General features: G+C 34.8%; 2 protein-coding genes across 3 annotated transcripts; both read left to right on the top strand.

Annotated features, from left to right (window-relative positions):
* The first annotated feature begins 1,807 nt into the window (after window positions 1–1,807).
* On the top strand, window positions 1,808–15,212 carry LOC130655936 (tetraspanin-31-like). 2 transcript variants are annotated; one of them, XM_057458756.1, is made up of 10 exons: window positions 1,809–2,155; window positions 2,342–2,422; window positions 2,579–2,627; window positions 3,904–3,956; window positions 4,560–4,634; window positions 5,612–5,680; window positions 6,188–6,289; window positions 6,495–6,578; window positions 7,376–7,499; window positions 7,854–15,212. In XM_057458756.1, exons 1-10 carry the CDS (start codon window positions 2,108–2,110, stop codon window positions 7,958–7,960), a joined length of 792 nt encoding a protein of 263 aa, XP_057314739.1. In that variant the 5' UTR covers window positions 1,809–2,107; the 3' UTR covers window positions 7,961–15,212. The 2 variants fall into 2 exon arrangements, with proteins under 2 accessions (XP_057314740.1, XP_057314739.1); XM_057458757.1 differs by lacking the exon at window positions 6,495–6,578 and having other exon boundaries at window positions 1,808–2,155.
* A 977-nt stretch (window positions 15,213–16,189) lies between these two features.
* Window positions 16,190–17,276, top strand: LOC130655937 (elongin-C-like). The gene is made up of 3 exons (XM_057458758.1): window positions 16,190–16,351; window positions 16,754–16,802; window positions 17,003–17,276. Exons 1-3 carry the CDS (start codon window positions 16,207–16,209, stop codon window positions 17,142–17,144), a joined length of 336 nt encoding a protein of 111 aa, XP_057314741.1. The 5' UTR covers window positions 16,190–16,206; the 3' UTR covers window positions 17,145–17,276.
* The last annotated feature ends 2,807 nt before the right edge of the window (window positions 17,277–20,083 follow it).

Below are 20,083 nucleotides of genomic sequence, written 5' to 3'. Positions count from 1 at the left end.
TCAGTATAAATGTTGAGTCGGTAAAATATTAGTCACTTGCTCAAAATTACCAAATAACTAGTCACTTTTTGCCAACAATTGTTTTTCAACGGTTATTTGAAATAAAAATGGGTAATAAACAATGATATGCGAAAGAACTCACCCTGAGCCAAATATACAGTCACTTTTTCAACCTTATTTTTTACCGATAATATACAAATATGATGCTGTGACTTTTCTTTTATATTTGTCGATATAACATAAAGATTCGCTATAGTACAACTTAAGCAAAATAACATTCCCAAAAAGTGTTTATAATGTCTCAGTAAAAAGTATTTCAAAAACAACGAAAAAAGCTAATTTTACATAAAAGAAGTTACCATAATAGATCCGTGCCTTCAAAAGTTAGAAATTTTTTTTTTTAAAAAAAAGCATAACATACCATGTACGTCAGCTAGGAGAAATTCGTATTTAAACTCCTACAGAGATTGTTAAATTCCAAAAGCACATCCCACTGTAATGAATTTTCTATTAAATACAAGTGTCTGAAAAACATCGTCATTCTGGTTTTAGATGACTAAAAAACAAGGAACTAACTAATATTGAGGAATGTAATATACAACAACATGACATATATTTCTGTTTCTGAAGTAAAAAAAGAACAAACTATTTCAACATGTCATTGAGGTATTCGTCTATAAAATTGCAAGACGGCAGGCAGTAAGTCAACACTAAAAGCCAACACTAAAGAAATATATTCCTGACAAACGATTAGCCTTCTGACCCTAATTAGACTGGTATTGCAAGAGCAGCATGTACCAAAGCATTGCCGCTTATCTTTTTATTTGCGTCACAGCTAAACGTTACTTTGCAACCTCGTTCCCAGTACCTCTTGTGAATTTTCATGTTTTGGTTCTTAAAAGCAAATACTTTAATTTACCCTGACCTTTAGATGGAAAAAATATATCATTTTAACGCTACAGGTCCTGGTATCAAGATCGGGTGCGGCGTTACACCTTCTTAAATATTTTATATCAGGCCAACGAGACAAACATGCGTGATGTCAAAAAAGTTACAAGATGCTCTTTGGACAAAGTTGCATTGCTTCAGTAAAATGTATCAAAATATAAAAAAAATATCCAGTTAACCAATACATTTTCAACGGTGGCGAGAATTTTTTTGAGTTCTTAGAAAACAGATGACCAATGCTTAATTAAGCTGTTTCACACAACTGGATTCTAAGTTCCACTATTTGTGAATTAATTGTTATTCCTACGATACATACTGTAACCAGAATAACGCCAGCAGCAAAGCCGACACTGCAGAGGCACTTAGTCAGACATACTCGTCATACGCTTTCCTATCACAACGCAGGCGCCAGTTATCACTTTTATCATAATTAATAACCTATATCTCCTCTGTGATTAGACCAAAACAAAATTATATGGCTTAATTGATATTTTGTATCGCTGTGATAAGACAGTATATCACTATGTGCCTATGGTGTTCCGCGTTCCATAGGTGACAAGTTTTAACTAACATTACCTTACATTCGGCAATGATGAAAAAGGGTAAGGCACGAGACAAATGAAAAAAAAGTCTGCAAAATGGACGTGGATTATTGTTCTGGTCTAACGGTAAGCTACAAAAATTGAGTAAAAGGCTGCACTTAATAAAGGAAGTTGCTTAGTTTAAACATATATTAAATAGACAGAATTGCTTTATGAAGAGCGCTTAACCAAGAATCCGTACATTGTTTCTATTACACTCTCTGATTTTTAAAAGAGTAAAATGGCGGGAACGAACAGTAATCATTGGGAAATCCTTGTGAAAACGTAGGCAACGCTAAATTTGAATTAAATCACTGCCGCTTAGAAAAAGTGAGTTGGCACAACCTCTTCCTTAGACTCTAGGTAATGTGATAGAGAACCTGGGGACGAGGATGGTGCTAAGAAGCACTTGACTTTTAGTTCGTGTAGATTGTGTCGTGTTTGTAACATGAGAATGTAGAAATTCTATACCAAACACAGTGTAAACAGATCAGACTACTTTCATTTTTAAAACGTTTTTGGCAGTCGATAATCAAACAGATAAAAGAAGTTGCAATTGTAAAAAAAGGGATAAAGACATGACTTGTTTTAAATTTGTTCTCTCTCTCTTTTCTGGTTTGTTTCTTGTACGTATGTTCTGTATATGCTATGTTACATATGTTCTGTAACTTCTGTGTTGTTATAAAAAAAAAAGGTCAAACAAAATAATTATTAAGATCTGTTACATTATTAGTGTCAAGAGGCTTTCTCTTTAAACTGAATTTTGTCTTTCGAAAAAAGACCAATGGAGTAATATGTTATTTTAATTACAGCTGCTTGGATTGGGGTTTGTCAGCTTGTTCACGTGGTTAATGATAAAGAATTCACAGTACGACGCCGTAACGGGAAGCAAGGTTAGAATTACAAACTCGTTTCCAGGATTCCTTGTTTTTATAAAACTCACAGGACTAGCTACTTCGTTATTTAAACACTTTCTTCCTGGACCTTCCCTTATTCCATCGTATTTATTTTTGTTGCTATTTTGTAAAAATTTTAACTTCGATATATAGATCGTGGATATTAGCTTCATGAGTTTTGCTTCTCTCATATGCCTTATCGGTAAGTAAATTTTTTTCATGTTTTCTAAAGAAATACTGGTTGCACAAGACTTCTTCGCCCCAAAAAACTTATAAAAAAACTTGTCAAAAATACTCACACATGCGTCGGCGTGTGCCACCCAGAATAGCCCAATAGAGAAGACTTAAATTACAAATTTTATCCACATCAACAAATAGTTTTTTAGCTTAGTCTGTTTGAAGAATTTTTGTTGGTTAAGTATCGCTGTAGTTATTTAGCTTTCTATTGTTGGTTCTGTCAGAACACGTTGCAACCTCAATTCCATAGCCTGTACCATTCTTCATATATCTTACGTTTGTATCACACATTTACTCATATTAAAAACGTTACAGGCCCTGGAATGTATGTGATGTTTAATCTTTGAGCGCGCCTAATTTTTTAAATTAAGCAAGAAACCTTGATCAAACACTTAAATAAACCAAGAAGGTTTAAAACGGACTTAGCTGTTGTCACCAAATTCGACCACGTCTGTTTCAAATTGTGATATTGCGGAAACTCAGCGCATATTAGACTGGGTAGAGTTGCTCCTATTTTCGCCCGTTAATGACCGATTATATCATGTATAAGCCTAAGCAAGGGTCTACACAAGACGTGTACTTCTTAATCACTGGCGCGAAACGGTATAAATAAGGGTTTAAATAGACAAGCTAAATTACTGGAAAATTAGTATTGTGCGCCTTTAGACTAATATCTCAGTTTGTGGATTCTTTTTTGATCGGTCTTTGTGTTGATGTAGAGAAAAAGAATTTATTTAAATTTAATGAAAACCATACTCCCCTGGTATTTTTTTAACAAAAGTTATAGCTTTTTTGTCATAAATGATGGAAAACACTCACCACTGCATAAAAAAACTTTGTAGAATTTGTGGAGAAAACGTAACTGGTACTATTGTACACACTGTAAGAAAGCATCAGGAATGGTTAAATAGAGCTTTTAAGCTAAAGTTAGAAAAAGACCAGCCAGGAATCCACCCCGATTTATTCTGCAATAAGTGTACCCCGCCGTTCTTAACTTGGAAAAACAGGATACCAGAATCACTGTCACTCTTATTGTTTGAAAAGAGCATAGCAGTTGTTTTGAATCGTGTGCTTTATAAAAGAAGAACTGTAAACGTGGCAGGCCCCAAAATGAATAAAAGTGGAAAAAAAATATTGACTCTCACACATGAATGAAACAAGATGAACCAACTTGAGATTTATCTCTTTTGTTGCTTCATTTTTAATTCTAATTTTATAATTACTTTTTCACCTCTTTTTAGCAATACTTGGTTGCTGTGGAATACACAAAGAAAACGAACGAATCATTAAACTAGTAAGACGACTTCGTCCCTTCCTCAATAAAATATAAAACTCTACAGTAGAATATTATTTGTTGTCTATTTATTTGTCCAAATCGTATGGTTGTGAAAAAACGAAATGCAATAGAAATGGCGATTGGTTTAAACTTTGCATTAAAAACAATAGGCAGTACTTTTCGGTGAAAAAATTCCCTAGTTAATTAAACTTTCTTTTATGATAATTATAGGTTCTCTCATACGAAAGCTTAGACGCAAACAATTTTTCAGAGCAAACCTCGAATTTAAATCAACCAATTAACACATAGTCGTTTGCAATCTTATTTACAGGTGTGGTCACACCTTGCCTCCATTACAAAATCCATAGCTTAAATTTGTTTCTTCTAGTCATAAAGCCCGTTGAAATAACCTATCTAGTCCTACTACTTTGTTTCAATGCCCCAATGGCGTTATTTTTAAATTAATATCTTGGCATTAAAATTTCTAATAGAAATTTTTTCTTAATGTGATTCATTTTGGCTCGGGTATTACTCTACCATCGTCAAATGGTTAGCTGCCTGATGTAAAAGTCCTAAGGACGAGGTTGGGCATTACTGTGATTATATGTATTGTCCTTCTAGTACGTGATCCTTATCTTTACCATGTTGGTATTCGAAATGTCTCTTTTAACTGTATGGTTTACACAGAAAGAAAAGGTATGTATAAATGTTAAACTTTTGTTCTGTTATTAGATTTGATCAATTTTGATCGATTTTGCGCTCTGCATGTCTTACTTGTATTACTTTAAGGGCAGAAACTTTCGCGGACAAAAACGTTCGCGTTTTTGGCCTTTTTCGCGAATTTTTTGCCTTGGAAATTTCAAAACCACAAAACGCAGAAGTTTTTTTACGCGAATTTATAGCCAATTCGAGAAACGCGAAACTTTTTCACTATCAAATTTAAGGCCCCTTCCTAAAATTCGTTGTTTAAAAAAAATCAATGACAATGGATGGATATTATATTTATTTTTTTCGCATTTACGAAAGTTTTTTCACGCGAAAATAACCATTTTTATCGATTCGCGAAAGTTTTCTCCGTAAACCGCGAAACCGCGAAACGGGAAAGTTTATTTAATAAATTTTGCGCTCTTTTTTGATACGCGAAAGTTTCTGCCCGCGAAAGTAGATTTTATACGCATTAATTTTTTTTCCATTCATATAACAGGGAAAATATTTTAAAATTTAACATATGTTGTATATATCTTCGCGTGTATTAATCTTCGCGCGTTTTGCGCATAATTTATGCACTAAATTTGCGCACTAATACACCTTCTTGCATGAATGCGCGAAAATAGTACGTGGAGAAATATATTAGGAGAAAAATGACCCTGTTGGTAATAACACTTTCTAGGGGCGGTGGTCTTATCTTACATGGATACAAGTTCCTCTTTCGTGGTCTACAACGGAAACTAATGTGGTAGATCTAACATCCTTCAGAATATAAAACTTAAAACATCGATTGTTTTACTATATGTGAAAAAATTCTCGCCTTCCGACAAGGTTGGGTAAAGAAACATTAGAATAGAATAAAATAGAAAAACGAACAAAAAATATATATAAGTCTGTCATAGATTGACGACGAATTTTGCTTAGTATAAGTCTTAACAAAACATATTTTTTATCATAATATTTAGATCGAAGTTTTAATGAAAAGCAGGTGGCATAAAATGGGTGATGAAAATCGCATTCGTTTGCAAAAAAAGGTAGGGTACTCATTCGGGGATGTGTAGTTGGTACGTGCTAGTAGAAAGGTATGATGCAAGAAGGAATTAGGCCTTACCCTCGTGATATCTCGGAAAAAGGTTTGTAATATCCTCGCCTCGTCTATATCATGTACTTAGGAGGTCGCACCAATCTCGTTCCCAGAGCACCTTTTTCGCATTTTGGCAGATTGATAGCTTATTGACAGAATTTAAGAAACACATTTGAAATATCGTTGTGGGAAAATAATCATTATAAAGTATCTAAGAAACTCAAAATAAATTTCATTTTAATTTCGTGAGCATTAAACTGAAATAATAAAGGTGCCATTGGAAAATTTTTTGCGGGAGATAAACTTTAATGACCCACTTGAATCTATGTTTAATAGGAAAAACTTAAATTATAAAAAACTTTTAGCACACACATAAACTTCGGTAAATTAGACCCAAAATCACAAAGGTTTGTGGGCGCGAAATTTTCTGGTAAAACTTAACAATAATTTTTTTTAGCTGTCTTGTTGCTCCATGGACGATATTACAACTGACTATAATTCAACTATGCATTCATCTTGTTATGTTAATGGTACTATATCAGCACATACAACAAAGAAAGTGAGTTTTCTTACTTACAATTTAAATTTGTTCAACAGAAAACTGACCTAAACTGAGGTAGATAGCAGTAAAATTCTTTCCCGCCTTTTTTATTCCATGCATTTTTGCATGACTTGCATATTAAATCAACCTTGTCCCCAGGGCTTTTCTAGGCTTTTAACGTTCTGAAGGGACGGGGGGTTGATATGTAACACTTTTATTTCAGGATTGTTTCTCGGCGCTTATTGATTACTTGAAAGATAAGCAAGAGTATATTTTTGGAGTTCTTGCAGCGTTAGTATTTATAGAGGTAAGGCCTTGCTTAGTGCGATACGTTAGTAATTCTACTGTCACGAAACCTCGTCCACAGGGCTCTTTTATGTTTTTGATTTCTGACGAGACAGTCCCGTTAGACTATCATAGAGGTAGAAAAGCCCTTGGGACGAGATTGACTTTTTGGCAGTTTTAATTTGATCAATGCTTCCCAATAGGGGATGGCAATGAAAAACTGTCGATGTGACAGACTCTTATCATAGAACACCTTTGCCCTTACGCGATAATATCTGGGAACGAGGATGTATACAGTTAGCTACCGATAAATATTTTTTTTAACAAGTTGAAATGAAACTCTCGTTAAGTCGAACTAAAGCAAAAATGAAATACTTTAGCATAGGCAACAAACCCTGGGGACGAGGATGCAAGCAAGACAAGACAAATTTTAAAAGGGTCTGACATCAAAAGGACAAGTTTATTTCTTGCACAGTGATCCATACTTAAGAGTTTGGATGACATTTACAGATTGGCGGTCGAGAGAGCATGCAAGTCCCCTGCAAACTGAGTTGATCTGGACAGGCAACATTTGTATTTATAAGTTAAGAGTTAATGAAAACAAAATGCATTATCCGGGAGTTAACTGTGCTACATCCAACACAGCACGGAACCAAAATTGTGCAACCTCAAACTTAGAACGTCTTGAATCTTTTCTGATATCGGGACTACAATATATGATGCCCTGGGGACGAGAGTGGTGGTTATGTAGTAATGATTTCACAAGATGCAAGACGGATATTTTTTATGAAAACTAATTGGATTCCGCTGTATTTTTAGGTAACGATCATTGTATTTAGCTATTTGTTTCTTTGCATTTACACTGATCACGACTTACCAAGAACATTTAGAAACAATCACACGAAAGTCGTTCCCATGCCGTTTAAACGAAGTCATTTAGCAGGTATATGTTAACCCTTGTTTACATCACGCATAGCTCTATCATCCATCACAAAACAATTTAAGAACGTTTGTACAATATACCCGTGAGAGTTCTTTTGTTTCCTATGAAACGCATACTTACTTCACACAATGCTATTTATTACGTTTTAAACGCAACCTCGTCCCCAGGGCATCTTGCATCTTTTCTGATATGCGGACGGCGATATATATCTCCGTTCGGATGTGAGAAAAGATACAAAATGTCCAGCTGACGAGGTTGGTTTTAAATGGATATAAACTGGCTGAATGTTCTGTGTTGCAAATAAACAGACAAACAAACTAGGCAAAGATAGTTACATAGTCCGTTTTTTCGTAGGTGATGTAGAGCTCTGTGATTTGGATTATGCCTTTCCTGCGGACAACTCTAACAAAAGATATTGGGCAAAACATACAAACCGTCATACGCGACGCGACGATGGCTAAATGCAAGAGTATTTTTCGTCACACGCGACGACGGCAATCGCCATACGACACAAGACTGATGGCTGGCCGCACGAGTATTTTCTCCTCTTTGCAAGTTATATTTTATGCATTGTAATAAAGTTGTCAAAGAATAGTTTAGCACCTGTATTAAATGCTATTCCTTTCTGTAACATTATTGCACGCCTCTTTGCTAAAACACTCATGAGTGTATGAAGTATCTTGTTTGAACGCTATTCTTTCGTCGTTCATCTGCGTTTTTTTTCATAGATAGTGACGAAAATTGCTGCTTTCACGTTTATTGTTTCAGCTATAGAGACTATGTTTTTACACTTTTGTAAAAATTGGGAAAAGAAGAACAGCATTTCCCGACTTAAAACACCAAAAATTAGTATGGTCACCCTAAACGCAACGTGGGCGACCCACATTTCTGTCTTAGAAATCTCGAATATATGTACATATATGTGTGTAATAATTGTTTTTGAGTCACGAATCATAAATATATATATTACACAAGCATATGGTAGATAAGGAATAATGAAATAATTTAATTGACGAAAAAATATCTGCTGCTATCTCTCTCGTAAAAGACCCCCGCCCAAAATATGGTCCTCGAGTCGAACCTGGCCACACGAAATTGCGCGTCTCGGTGTTCTTTTGACTCGATAACTCCTCGTAAACAACAATTTTTCTGTTTTTCGGCATTTTTATAGTTGGTTGTGCTGTTTTCACGCTTTCACGTCTGTTCTATTTATGTTTTGTGTTTTATGTTTTCTTTGTAGTGTACCAGAATTTATCACAATGATATCTTATAGCTAGCTAGGTATATCTATAATCTTAGCCTGTTTTTTAAACAGGTTCTTTATATATATCTTTTGTAATGGGTCACATCGAAAGACCATCATCAGAAGAGAGTAAGGTTTACCTGTGATTGTGACTAGACAAGGGTGCCAACAAGTCGGAAATGCTTCATGCATAAAGAGTAAAACACAAAGTTCCCTTCATTATTATCAAAACATCAAAGAGAAGATATTCTCTTTTGTTCATGATAAGTTTATTAAAGTCTTTTTACTTTTTTCCACCTTGAATTCTTAATTATATAAGCAGTCCAGGCCAGCCCTACAAGTCATATCAGGTGAAATTTAATCACAAAGGACCATTTATCGTTTAGGACTTGCAGTGTGTTCTCCTCAGAATAATGGTTTTATGATTATCCTGTATTTACGGTATATATCATGTTATTTGTTGTGCATGCCATTAAAGACAGTGTTGTGTCTGCCCAATCTTTGAACGCGCCCAGTCTTAAGACTGGACTGCCCAATCTATGGACGTAGATGTCCAATCTTAGAACAATTGTGGAAGTCAAAGAGAAAAATGAAAATTTTAGACTGTAAATTGTAAACTGAAACTTTTCTTGGCAAGCCAAAAAATTATATATAACATGTAAACTATTCAATCATATTAGCTGGCTATAGCTAGCTACTAGCTAAACTTCTCATCCAACGAAGTTACCAGCTAGCTAGCTAATTAACAATATGGTTGAATACAATTTATCTGATTCTTCTTATTTAAACATTTTGTTTTTAAAATTTGGCTACTACAAACTGTATAAGAATCCTATAAATGTAATACGTGCTAGCTACAACTAGGTTTTACTGTGTCCAAAGTGGCCTGGTCATTTCAACAGTACAGGCAAATTTTTTTTTTGTGTACATACCCCAAATGTGATTTTTTTAATGTGCCTGAGAATGTTTGTCGGGTTTTGCAAACAACATAGCTTATGTATTACACCCCTTCTAAATCTAAAGTCTGAAGGTGGGCCAAACATGGTCTCCTGCTCAATCTTTTGACACGCTGCCCAGTCTTAAGACTGGCCGGCCAGTCTTAAGACTGGGCATATTTATGTCCAAAGATCGGGCAGTGTCCTAAGATTGGGCAGAACAACTCCATTAACTACGTATTTATCAGCCAAATTGTATTAAACGTAGCCTTTTTAAGAACTCTACGCAAACAAACTTTTAACAAACTTTGTTTATGTGCATGTGCATGACTTTTGAGATAAAAAGCTGGATGTTGTACTGTTAATATAACACTCCTTCCACGAGGAAAGGCATCTTTGGCTTATGCGTCTCTTGTTGATAAACGTATTAATGTTTGCATTCTGTGTTTTGCTGACTTAGTCAGTTCCTGATTTAAAGATAAAGCAGTAGTGCTTTACTACAACCAAGTAGTATGTTTTTTATTTTTAAAGGTGGCAGTAACCCTTTTTCAGCTGTCCAAATAGCTGAATTAATTACTCAGTTTTTTATTTATACCATTTTTTTACTATTTCCTAGAAATATAGGCCTTAATACATAATAAAATGATTTTAGCTTAACACTAAAATTGCTGAGTCAGCATAAATTTCTTTTTAAAAATTATCAAAATTAAAGGAAAAAATCGGCTTCTACGAGCAACTTTTTACAATCTCATTATTTTTCATCAGCTTCTGTTTTTAAATGAACCTCGGGTTAACCCTGTTAAAACGGTATGTGGATTTTTTTTGTTTATTCTTATTTTTTTAACAATAGCCTTAGCATCCCCTGCTGCATCAAACGCTGTTAAAAGAAAAATATTCCGAATAAAAAGATTTCTGCACACCATATCATGGCTGCATGATTCACCAAGCATGTCTGAAATTTTTAAAGTAAAATGCTATCGAAGGTTAAAGCTCTTGCAGTGTAGCATAATGAAGATCGTCTTAAATTTCTGAATAATGAGCCATCTTTGTTGTTATTAACATTTCTCTTTAATAATTACGTCATTTCTTTCTGTACAATTTCCCAAGCACGTAGACTTAAACTATATTCCGCAGAACTAATTAATTATTCATGAATTTTATTTTAAAGAGAAATTGTTGAGGCTGAATAATTTTGGTGAAAGATAATAGTATTTTAGCCATAAAATCGTGACAAGTGTGTTATAACAGAAAAAATATGGATATATAGTCTGAAAATAACCTTTCGTAATGAATGAATTTCCGATTTTTGAAAGGGTTACTGCCAACAGAAAAGGGATTTGAGCTTTTATGTGTAAGATTTTGATGTTTCTTTAAAATTTAAAACTTGCCCCAAAGCTTCTGGCATTTCTAGTGTGCTGGAACCCTTGTGCTTGTAAGGGCTCTCAGTATTCCATTGCTATAGATTAGAGATTTCCACAGGGGAACCATAAGCAAGGGTAAGCAGTTTTGAAATGTGAAGAATTTAGGGTAAATGATATTATTGTTAGGAAAATCTAACTTGCTTGGAGTTATGTATAGGTTGTTTTTGGTGATAGTTATGCTCATGTGTATTGACTAAATTCAAATTTGTCACTATTAATTAAAGGACATATTTCCAAATTCCTATTTGTAAATACTGTCAAGATCTACTTGCATTTGTTGTAGAAATACTGACTGGCTTATGCTATCACAGATGGGGGTGTCATCAGCAAAATTATGTATAATGTCGCAAAAATGATAGTAGTATAGTAGACAGCAGTAACTAGCAGTATTTTGAAGCAACCACCAAAGAACCAGCAGTATTTTAAAGTAACCACCAGAGAACCAGCAGTTAATTATCAATTTTACTTCATGTAAGGCAGCAACGATATCCCTAAGGTGTGGATTTTCATGCACAACACTTTATGACCTTAAGGGACTGTACGGTGAAAAATAATACCTTATATCAATTGTCCTCTACTTGTTATTAAAGAAAATCCCCTTCATTCACTTCATATTTTATTATCATGAAAGTATAACCTCTTTTCCTTATTTACTACTTCTTACCTTTGGCTCACCACCATATATTTTTTTTATAACTAAAATATGTTCTATTTTAATCAAAACGAAACAAATTCTGAACGCAGATGTAAATGTGTCTGACACGAAAGCTTGCAAATATGTCTTGACCATCTTAAGAATTTTACTGCATTTCAAAAATGCGAGATAGGGGAATACACAACTGGACCCTCATCAGAACGCTTTTCAGTACGCCTGTTTTTATTTGATAAAAAATTATGTGGGTTTTGGTTCATAAATTCACAGACAAAGGTAAACCTAAATACCTCCACACCTTTCCTATATCAAAAGCGTATTTTTAATCTCCCGCTATCATTCATCTTTCCTCTTTGTAGTTTATTGTGTTGTGGAGTTATGTTATGAAAATCAAAGTTATTTTGCTCAAGTAAATGCGATATACATAAAACTTGACAAAAACTAATAATTTTGATAATTGTGCTGTTTAAATAAAAAATAAAATAAAACGGGTAATGTTAAAATTAAATATTCACAAACTTTTTGTTTGCAATGGCCCAGTTGGAAGTGTGCTGCACTTAGCACTGGTGTGCTGTGGTGCTGGTTAAAATCCATAAGTAGGCATTTTTCTGAAACAAAACTTTGCGTATTAAGGCTTGTTGATATAGTTGGTTGTCATTTAGTTACAAGTTGCGAATCAATACTATTCTCAGAGACAAGATAGTAATAATGCAGTAAGTGTATGTTTTTTTTCGAGGAGACTTCAGTCTTTAACCAACTGTTGCACAAAGCTGGGGTCACAACCACACAAACATTTGTTTTTAAAAATGCACCTTATACTGGTAAACTAGTGAAGAAGATCGTTATCTTGTGGTTATAAACTTGTAAAAACTGCTGGTCTGTTGGAGACCTCATTTTGCTGGTAGTTCTTTGGTGATTACGTCAAAATACTACTGGTTCCTACTTTTAGTAGGATCGTGTATATCTCCCTTTTTGTCAGAAATATAAAAGATTCATAGATTTTGCCACATGAACAATTATTTCAATTTTAATACAGACAATGCAATATAAGTCAACTTTGTCAAGCAAAATGGTTGAGATACACTGACTGCATCAACAATATAACCCTTTGAAAGATGCTGAAGAATAATGTTGTTGTATGCTAGTGAGGCAGGTGTCCTAAAAACCATGTTGTTTTGGATTAGAAAGGTTGTTTCTCCATTAAATTGACTATAGTTTGGATTTTTGGGATTTTTCAAGAACCTTCATAATATGGAAGGTGAGTGCAATGAATCAGTATTTGCAGGTGTGGAGTGACATTGGAATATTTGCATCAAATGTAGGAAACTGTAAAGTGCAATGGTTAATGGCCGATATATGAGAGTATGGATATTTATAAAACCAGTCAAACTTGACAAGCTGATTGGCTAATGTTTTAAAAAACTTGTAGGGAAAAATTTTGGCATAAAATTCCATTGTCTATATAATAAGTCACAGACAGAACTGGCATATGCCAGTTCTGTCTGTGACTTTCGCAAAGTGGATATAAAGTCATCATCATCATCATTCTCGGCTTAACGTCCGTTTTCCATGCTAGCATGGGTTGGACGGGGTATATTAATGACCCTCTTCCAATCTGATCTAGACTGTGTTAGATCTAAACTCAACTTCCTCTCTATCAAGTCTGTCCTTATAACCTCCTGCCAAGTCTTTCTCGGTCTGCCTCTGGGCTTTGCCCCAGGAACTATCAAGTCTCTACACTTTCTTACCCAATTATCCTCCTCCATTCTTTCCAAGTGCCCCAGCCAATTCAATCTTCTTATCTGGATAACATCTTTAATTCTTTGGAGACTTAGCCTGCTTCTTAGCTCATCTGAACTCTTTCTGTCTCTCAGACTGGCATTACACATCCACCTAACCATTCTCATATCATTCCTTTCTAAACGGTCAAGATCTTCCTGCTTCACTGCCCATGTCTCACTACCGTACAACATAACACTTCTTACACAAGCCTCATACAACCCACCTTTTACCTCAATTGACAGGACTCTGCTAGTCAATAAAGGAAGTAACTCTCTAAACTTTTTCCAAGCAGAACCTATCCTGCAAGTAACACTTCTTCCAACACCCCCTTCACTGCCCAACATATCACCTAAGTAACAGAAGTTCTTAACTATCTCTAGCGAGCCACTGTTGTACATCATTAAAGCTGGAAATACTTCATTCTCTATAATCTCACCTTTGCAACGCTTGCATACAAACTGTATGTCAGCTCTTAACCTTCCACTAATACTACTGCACTTCTTATGTACCCAATGCTTGCAAGTCTGACAAAAAATTGAGTTACTACCAACCCCTTTCCTGCAAACTCCACAAGGCCACTTTCCAACTACAAGGTCACACTTGGCTGCAATGCTACTTATCATGACTTTAGACTTTGCTGTGTTTACCTTCAGCCCTTTCTCTTCTAGCCCTTTCTTCCACTTCTTAAACTTTTCAACTAATTTTTCCATAGACTCTGCTATGAGAACCAAATCATCTGCATGCAATAACTCCCATGGACAACCTGTTCTGAACTCCATGGACAGCGCTTCTAAGACTAGAATAAACAACAAAGGACTAAGTACAGAACCCTGATGTACACCAACATTTACACTAAATTCATCACTAAGTGAATCGTTAATCCTGACACGACTTCTAGCATTGCTGTACATAGACTGTACCATCGTAACTAGCCACTCATCCACACCTAATTTTCTCATAGCCCACCAAATTACTTTACGTGGCACTCTATCAAAAGCTTTCTCTAAATCTACAAAGACAAAATAGAGATTCTTTCTCTTTCCTAAATACTTTTCCTGAAGCTGTCTGAGTAAAAATATTGCATCTGTAGTGCCACGCCCTGGAACAAAACCAAATTGCATCTTATCTATATTAATTCTTTCTCTAAGTAACTTATCAATCACTCTTTCAATAACTTTCATTACTTGATCAACCAACTTCAAACCTCTATAGTTACCCCTTTCTAATGCATCACCTTTTCCCTTGAAACAATTCACTATTGCACTCGACTGCCACTCACTCAGAATAGCACCATCCTTTATAATCTGGTTAGCAAGACTTGTAATAAGCTCAACTCCGATATATCCAGATGCTTTTACCATCTCTGCAACAATACCTGATACTCCTGCAGCCTTGCCAATCTTTAATTTCCTAATAGCCTCCACTACCCATTCTGTCTTGATCTGCTGGCCCTTCTACGACATCATCATAAGACAAATTATCCTCGTCCCAATCAAACTCAGTGTTAAGCAACCTCTGATAATGATTCTTCCAAGCTACCCTTTTCTCCTCCTCTGTGCTAGCCAAAACACCTTCATCATTACGTATACACTTCTCACCTACAATGTCTTGATTAGTCTTCTTCATTTGCTTTGCTATCTTGAATACCTCATTGCGCTGGTCTTCCCTTCTTAACACATCTGCAAATCTGTTTCTCTCTGCTTCTGATTTTGCCTTATACACTGCTGTACGAGCGCGACGCTTAGCTTCTAAGTAATAAAGTCTATAAAACATCTCCTATAAATTTGTTCTGTAAATTACCAAACTTTGAGGTTAGAGCAATATTGACGTCAAAGGAAAGTATATTAAGATTAGTGAAGCCATTGCATTGCACTTTTAAATTTAAGGCTAAATAACTTGGAAACGGGTGGAAATAACTGACGTCATCTCCTGCGTGGGTAACTAGGGACTACCTGGGACCAATTTGGGTAAGTTTCCCAAACCTGGGTCCCCGAATCCGTTTTGGAATGGACGGGTTAATGACGTCATCAAAAAACCTTTAAACCTTGATATCTCTGCAACCGTTTGTCAAAAGTACATAATCCTATACATTTTTTTCATCAGCGTTTTAAGATCTATACGATGAAGGCAATAGGTATAACCATTTCTGAAAAAAAAATTATGTGTTCTGACATGTCTCTGCTGACGTCATCAAAATTTAAATGACGGTTGTTTTTCTCTGTTATCCTGCCTAAGTGGATCTTTCCACAGGCTTTATCGACTAGTTTAGTATTAATACACTATCTTACACTCCGAAGAAAAAACAGGATAATTTTTTTATACTGTGAAACAACCCTTAAAGAATAAAAATTATTTGAATTATACTTGTCCTCTGCATGCTTTCCAGGAGCATGAGTGGTTGTGGTTCAAGAGATCGACAGTATTTTTTCGTTTGACATTTAAGTTTTGTAACGGCATTAGAACTTTATTTTTGCACTGCTAAATTTGGCAGCGTAGATAAGCTTGGATATTTAGAAGGAAAAAGGCATTTTCAGATTACTTGTAAAATTTTTATCTGAATCCAAAAGCATTCTGTCCAGATATTTTCATGTTAACAACATATAAGTTCAGAACAAAAAATATTAGAAAAGAGAATTGTTAAATTATTTTTTATTTTAGTTAGTATTACAATAAAATGGCTGATGAGAACAAATATACTGGGTGTGAAGGTCCAGAGTCGATGTATGTCAAATTGATATCAAGTGACGGTTACGAGTTTATAGTAAAAAGAGAGCATGCTTTAACATCCGGTACTATCAAAGCAATGCTTAGTGGTCCTGGTAAGAACATGTAGTTATTTTAACATTCGATTTTATTGCTTTTTTTATTTTGAGAGGATGCATAATTTCAATCAAAACATTGTTTTTCATCGTTATATTTTTTTTCTTCTATTTCTTTATTACACCTGCAGTCTTATGAACTTTACGTGTACCTTTTTACCAGAAAATAATTGCCTGCCGGAGGTTATATATTTTAAAAATACCTTGGCAAATGTTGAGTGCTAACAGAAATTACAAAGGCCGAAACAAAATTTCTTTCTTGATGGAAAGAAACACGGTTTGGTTTATTATGCTTTCTGACGTCAGCAAGCAAAAATAATCCATGTTCCTTTTATGCGCGAATTTATCGGATTTCTCTCAAAATAAATACGGAGTGTATTTTCTGATTACATTTTCGTTTAGGTCAGTTTGAAGAGAATGACACCAATGAAGTCCAATTTCGCGAAATCCCGTAAGTATGTCCTCCCTTATAAACGCGTGAATTGGGGTGGCAAATGCTTTACAGTGAAGTGCATGAAATTTTAGAAATGTGATTTACCGCGCCTTTAGACTTCTCTAGTACACCATGCTGGTATGTGGAATTATCATCAGTTGGAGATTGAGATTATTAACGTGCCATAATATTACATGCCGTTTTGTTTTGTTTTTTAGGTCGCACGTCCTCGAAAAAGTGTGTACGTATTTTTGTTATAAAGTACGCTATACAAACAGCAGCACGGAAATACCGGAATTTCCGATTCAACCCGATATCGCGTTGGAACTTTTAATGGCGGCCAACTTTCTAGATTGCTGAATAGCAAAATCAGATTGATCTGAGAAGAGTGTGAATGCCTGATTTTAAAGTTTGGGAGCGACCTAAATTTGTCGCCAATTATAAAATTTACATGTATATATTTTGTAAGGAAAAGAAAAAAAACAACAAAAATTTATGTTGCTTGCTGGCTGCTCGGGTGAAATTAGAACACATGAATATTTCGAAGAAAAACCCATGTTACTGCAATGCAACATTGTTCCTGATTCTTTTCTTCAGACTACTATATATTCAGATGCCGAAAAGTATCTAGAAATTAACAAATATTAAGGCTTTTATGCCTCACTTCCGCCATTAATTCAAAGTGAAAGAACAGATTATTAGAAAACAAGAAACTTCAGCGAGAACATATGTCACAGAGTCAAAACATAATCACAGCGAATTTTTTAAACGAAAGAATGCCCAACAAGAAATGCGTTAGATTTTTTTTAATTATTGAGAGACACGCTTTCCAAAAATCCATACTGCTCTTTTCTAGTAAGCTATAGTTTTTAACCGTGATAAAGGGTTCTGGTTCGTCCCGTTAAAGTATTCGTGGAGAAAATTGATACTAATTTGCATTTGTCGTCCGTGTCAAATATGATATAGAAATAGTTATTCTTATATCAAACGTTTTGCGGGCCAAGACTAAATTTGATAATTGCAATGCGCAGTTATGATGTTTTGATTTTACTTCAACAACCAAAAGCGTTTATTTTGCAACAGAATGAAAAATAAAAAAATATTTTAAGTATGAACAAGTGTATTTACATTCACTAAATATTTAAAGTTTAGCTACTTTATTTCTAGTCAAAGCGCTCCATAAAAACTTTTTCTTCCTTGTGTGTTCTATCATTGTCATGTTTGTGCCAATCACTGTGTGCTCTGCTTCTTCGTTATGCAACTACCATAACTCTTCGACTGAACGCCCCTTCTATTAGAAATCCATTAAACGCCATATTGCAATGGTAAACGCCCTAGACGCTGCTTCTCAAGGGGGACTTTCACGAAGCGAATGAAACGGCGAATTGTATCTGAGCATGCGCAGTTTTGTTTGTTATGATTTTGCATCGAAATATTCGCTTCGCTGAAAAGTAGAAACAGTTCCTACTTTTTCGCGGCTAAAGGTTTCGCTGCTAGTTTTAGACCAATCAGAACGCGGTTAACCAATGTAAACAATGAATTTGGCGTCTAATTTATTTTGTCGTGAAAATTAAAAAGCGAATTCGCCATCGAATTCGACGTCGAATTCGCCGTTAAATTCGCTTCGTGAAAATCCCCCTTTATAAACAATGTGAAAATAAGCAAAAGTTTATTATGCCCAAACAATACCTGCTGCTGAAACCGAAAACCTGGCGTGTAACTGTATCTGTCTTCCCAGGGCCCCTTCTTGTGTCTTCTGTTTTATATGTTTGTGCGCAACACTCTTTGGTAAGAAGCACGGGATAGAGTTTAGCCAGGATATGCGGGGGTTTGTTTCCCGAAATTAATTTGTAAATATTAGTCAACAGCTTTAAAAATTCTGTATTTATTCATATAGATGTTATTAACTTTGATTACACTTTACAAATCACCACACATAAGGATTAAAAACAATAATAAAACTGCGTTTTAGTCTTGTTACTACACTATACCCCCTGGAAACACCCAGACGAACATCTGAGTGGACGCCTCTGGATCGTTTTCGTGCATCTGGCTGACAGACCTCTTATTTTCGAGAAAAGGCTCGCTTTGAGGTAGCTAGTGTAGGATTACAACGAGGCCTCAAAAAGGCTTGAAAGGCGTTTTTTTAGATAATTCTTGAACTTAGCCTGCTATAGTCAAGTTCCTGCTAGTCATACACCAAATTACATAATTGTATTGTTTTGTTACAGCTAGCATAGCTAGCTATGCTCAGCAATGTCAGTAATTTTTTAAAAATCATCCATGTATGTTTTATAGTTAATAAGAGCTGTTTTTGATGATATTATATAAGTGTGATATAAGCTTCACCTGTTTTTGATGATATTATATAAGTGTGATATAAGCTTCACTAATAATTTCCAACTTTTTACACTTGCTTTTTTTTTTAAAATATTGGTCTTTTAAGAGAAGAAAAGTGTTTTGCAATTTTTGGAAAATTCGCAGAAGTGTATTATACTAAAGGTAAGAAAAATCATGAACTGCTAGCTAGCTACAGTTTTTTTTTATGAAAAATGTCTCCTTATTGAAACTTTATTGGATTTGTAGCAAATGCATCACACCAAGTAGTCTTCACATCATCATGATCATTCTCGGCTTAACGTTCGTTTTTTCCATGCTAGCATGGGTTGGAACGGGGTATATTAATGACCCTCTTCCAATCTGATCTAGACTGTGTTAGATCTAAACTAACTTAACAAATGAATATATTTATGAAACTAACTAGGTTTCTTTTTCTGCCATTTGCCTCCTCACTGTTAAGCTATAGTGAGGGACCCAGCATATTTTTTTACCACTGGAAAATCGAAATACTTAATCTTGGTTTCCATCTGGTGTTAATTCGCGTTATAAGCAGGTGCGCTAATTGGAGTTAATTTTTTAACGCTTAATGGATACGTCAATGAATAATTAGCGTGCCTGTTTTAACTTGAATCAACGTGCAGGCTAAATAGTATTTTTTTTCTCAATATTTTAATGCCAGTCAGCACATGCAAAAATTAAGCAAATTATTGGTGCAAAAGCCATTTCTACAAGTATTTTTCTTCATATTGGCAAACAAAAAAAAATTTCTTTATATATATACTAATTTTTTTCAGAAGATGGTAACATTCGCATTTCCATTGATTTACATAAAATTCACAACATAAAATCTTGATTGCTTTTTTTGTTTTTTGTTTCTTCTAGATTTGACCTAAAAAATCCATATTAAAACGTCCTTGTCAATGTTATTAGATGTATTTCATTAACGTAAAGAATTAAAA

This window comes from Hydractinia symbiolongicarpus, chromosome 8 (assembly GCF_029227915.1).
Source record: "Hydractinia symbiolongicarpus strain clone_291-10 chromosome 8, HSymV2.1, whole genome shotgun sequence".
Lineage (NCBI taxonomy): Eukaryota > Metazoa > Cnidaria > Hydrozoa > Anthoathecata > Hydractiniidae > Hydractinia > Hydractinia symbiolongicarpus.
Note: the sequence above shows the minus strand (reverse complement) of the source record. Positions and strands in the feature narration are given on the sequence as shown.

What these genes read in the sequence shown, in the direction of transcription:
- LOC130655936 (XM_057458756.1), top strand. Translation starts at nt 2,108, where the DNA reads ATGACTTGTTTTAAATTTGTTCTCTCTCTCTTTTCTGGTTTGTTTCTT. An exon ending in TTCTCTCATATGCCTTATCG is followed by an intron (nt 2,628 to 3,903) that starts GTAAGTAAATTT and finishes ACCTCTTTTTAG; the next exon opens with CAATACTTGGTTGCTGTGGA. An exon ending in CAGCGTTAGTATTTATAGAG is followed by an intron (nt 6,579 to 7,375) that starts GTAAGGCCTTGC and finishes CTGTATTTTTAG; the next exon opens with GTAACGATCATTGTATTTAG.
- LOC130655937 (XM_057458758.1), top strand. Translation starts at nt 16,207, where the DNA reads ATGGCTGATGAGAACAAATATACTGGGTGTGAAGGTCCAGAGTCGATG. An exon ending in AGCAATGCTTAGTGGTCCTG is followed by an intron (nt 16,352 to 16,753) that starts GTAAGAACATGT and finishes ATTTTCGTTTAG; the next exon opens with GTCAGTTTGAAGAGAATGAC. An exon ending in GTCCAATTTCGCGAAATCCC is followed by an intron (nt 16,803 to 17,002) that starts GTAAGTATGTCC and finishes TTTGTTTTTTAG; the next exon opens with GTCGCACGTCCTCGAAAAAG.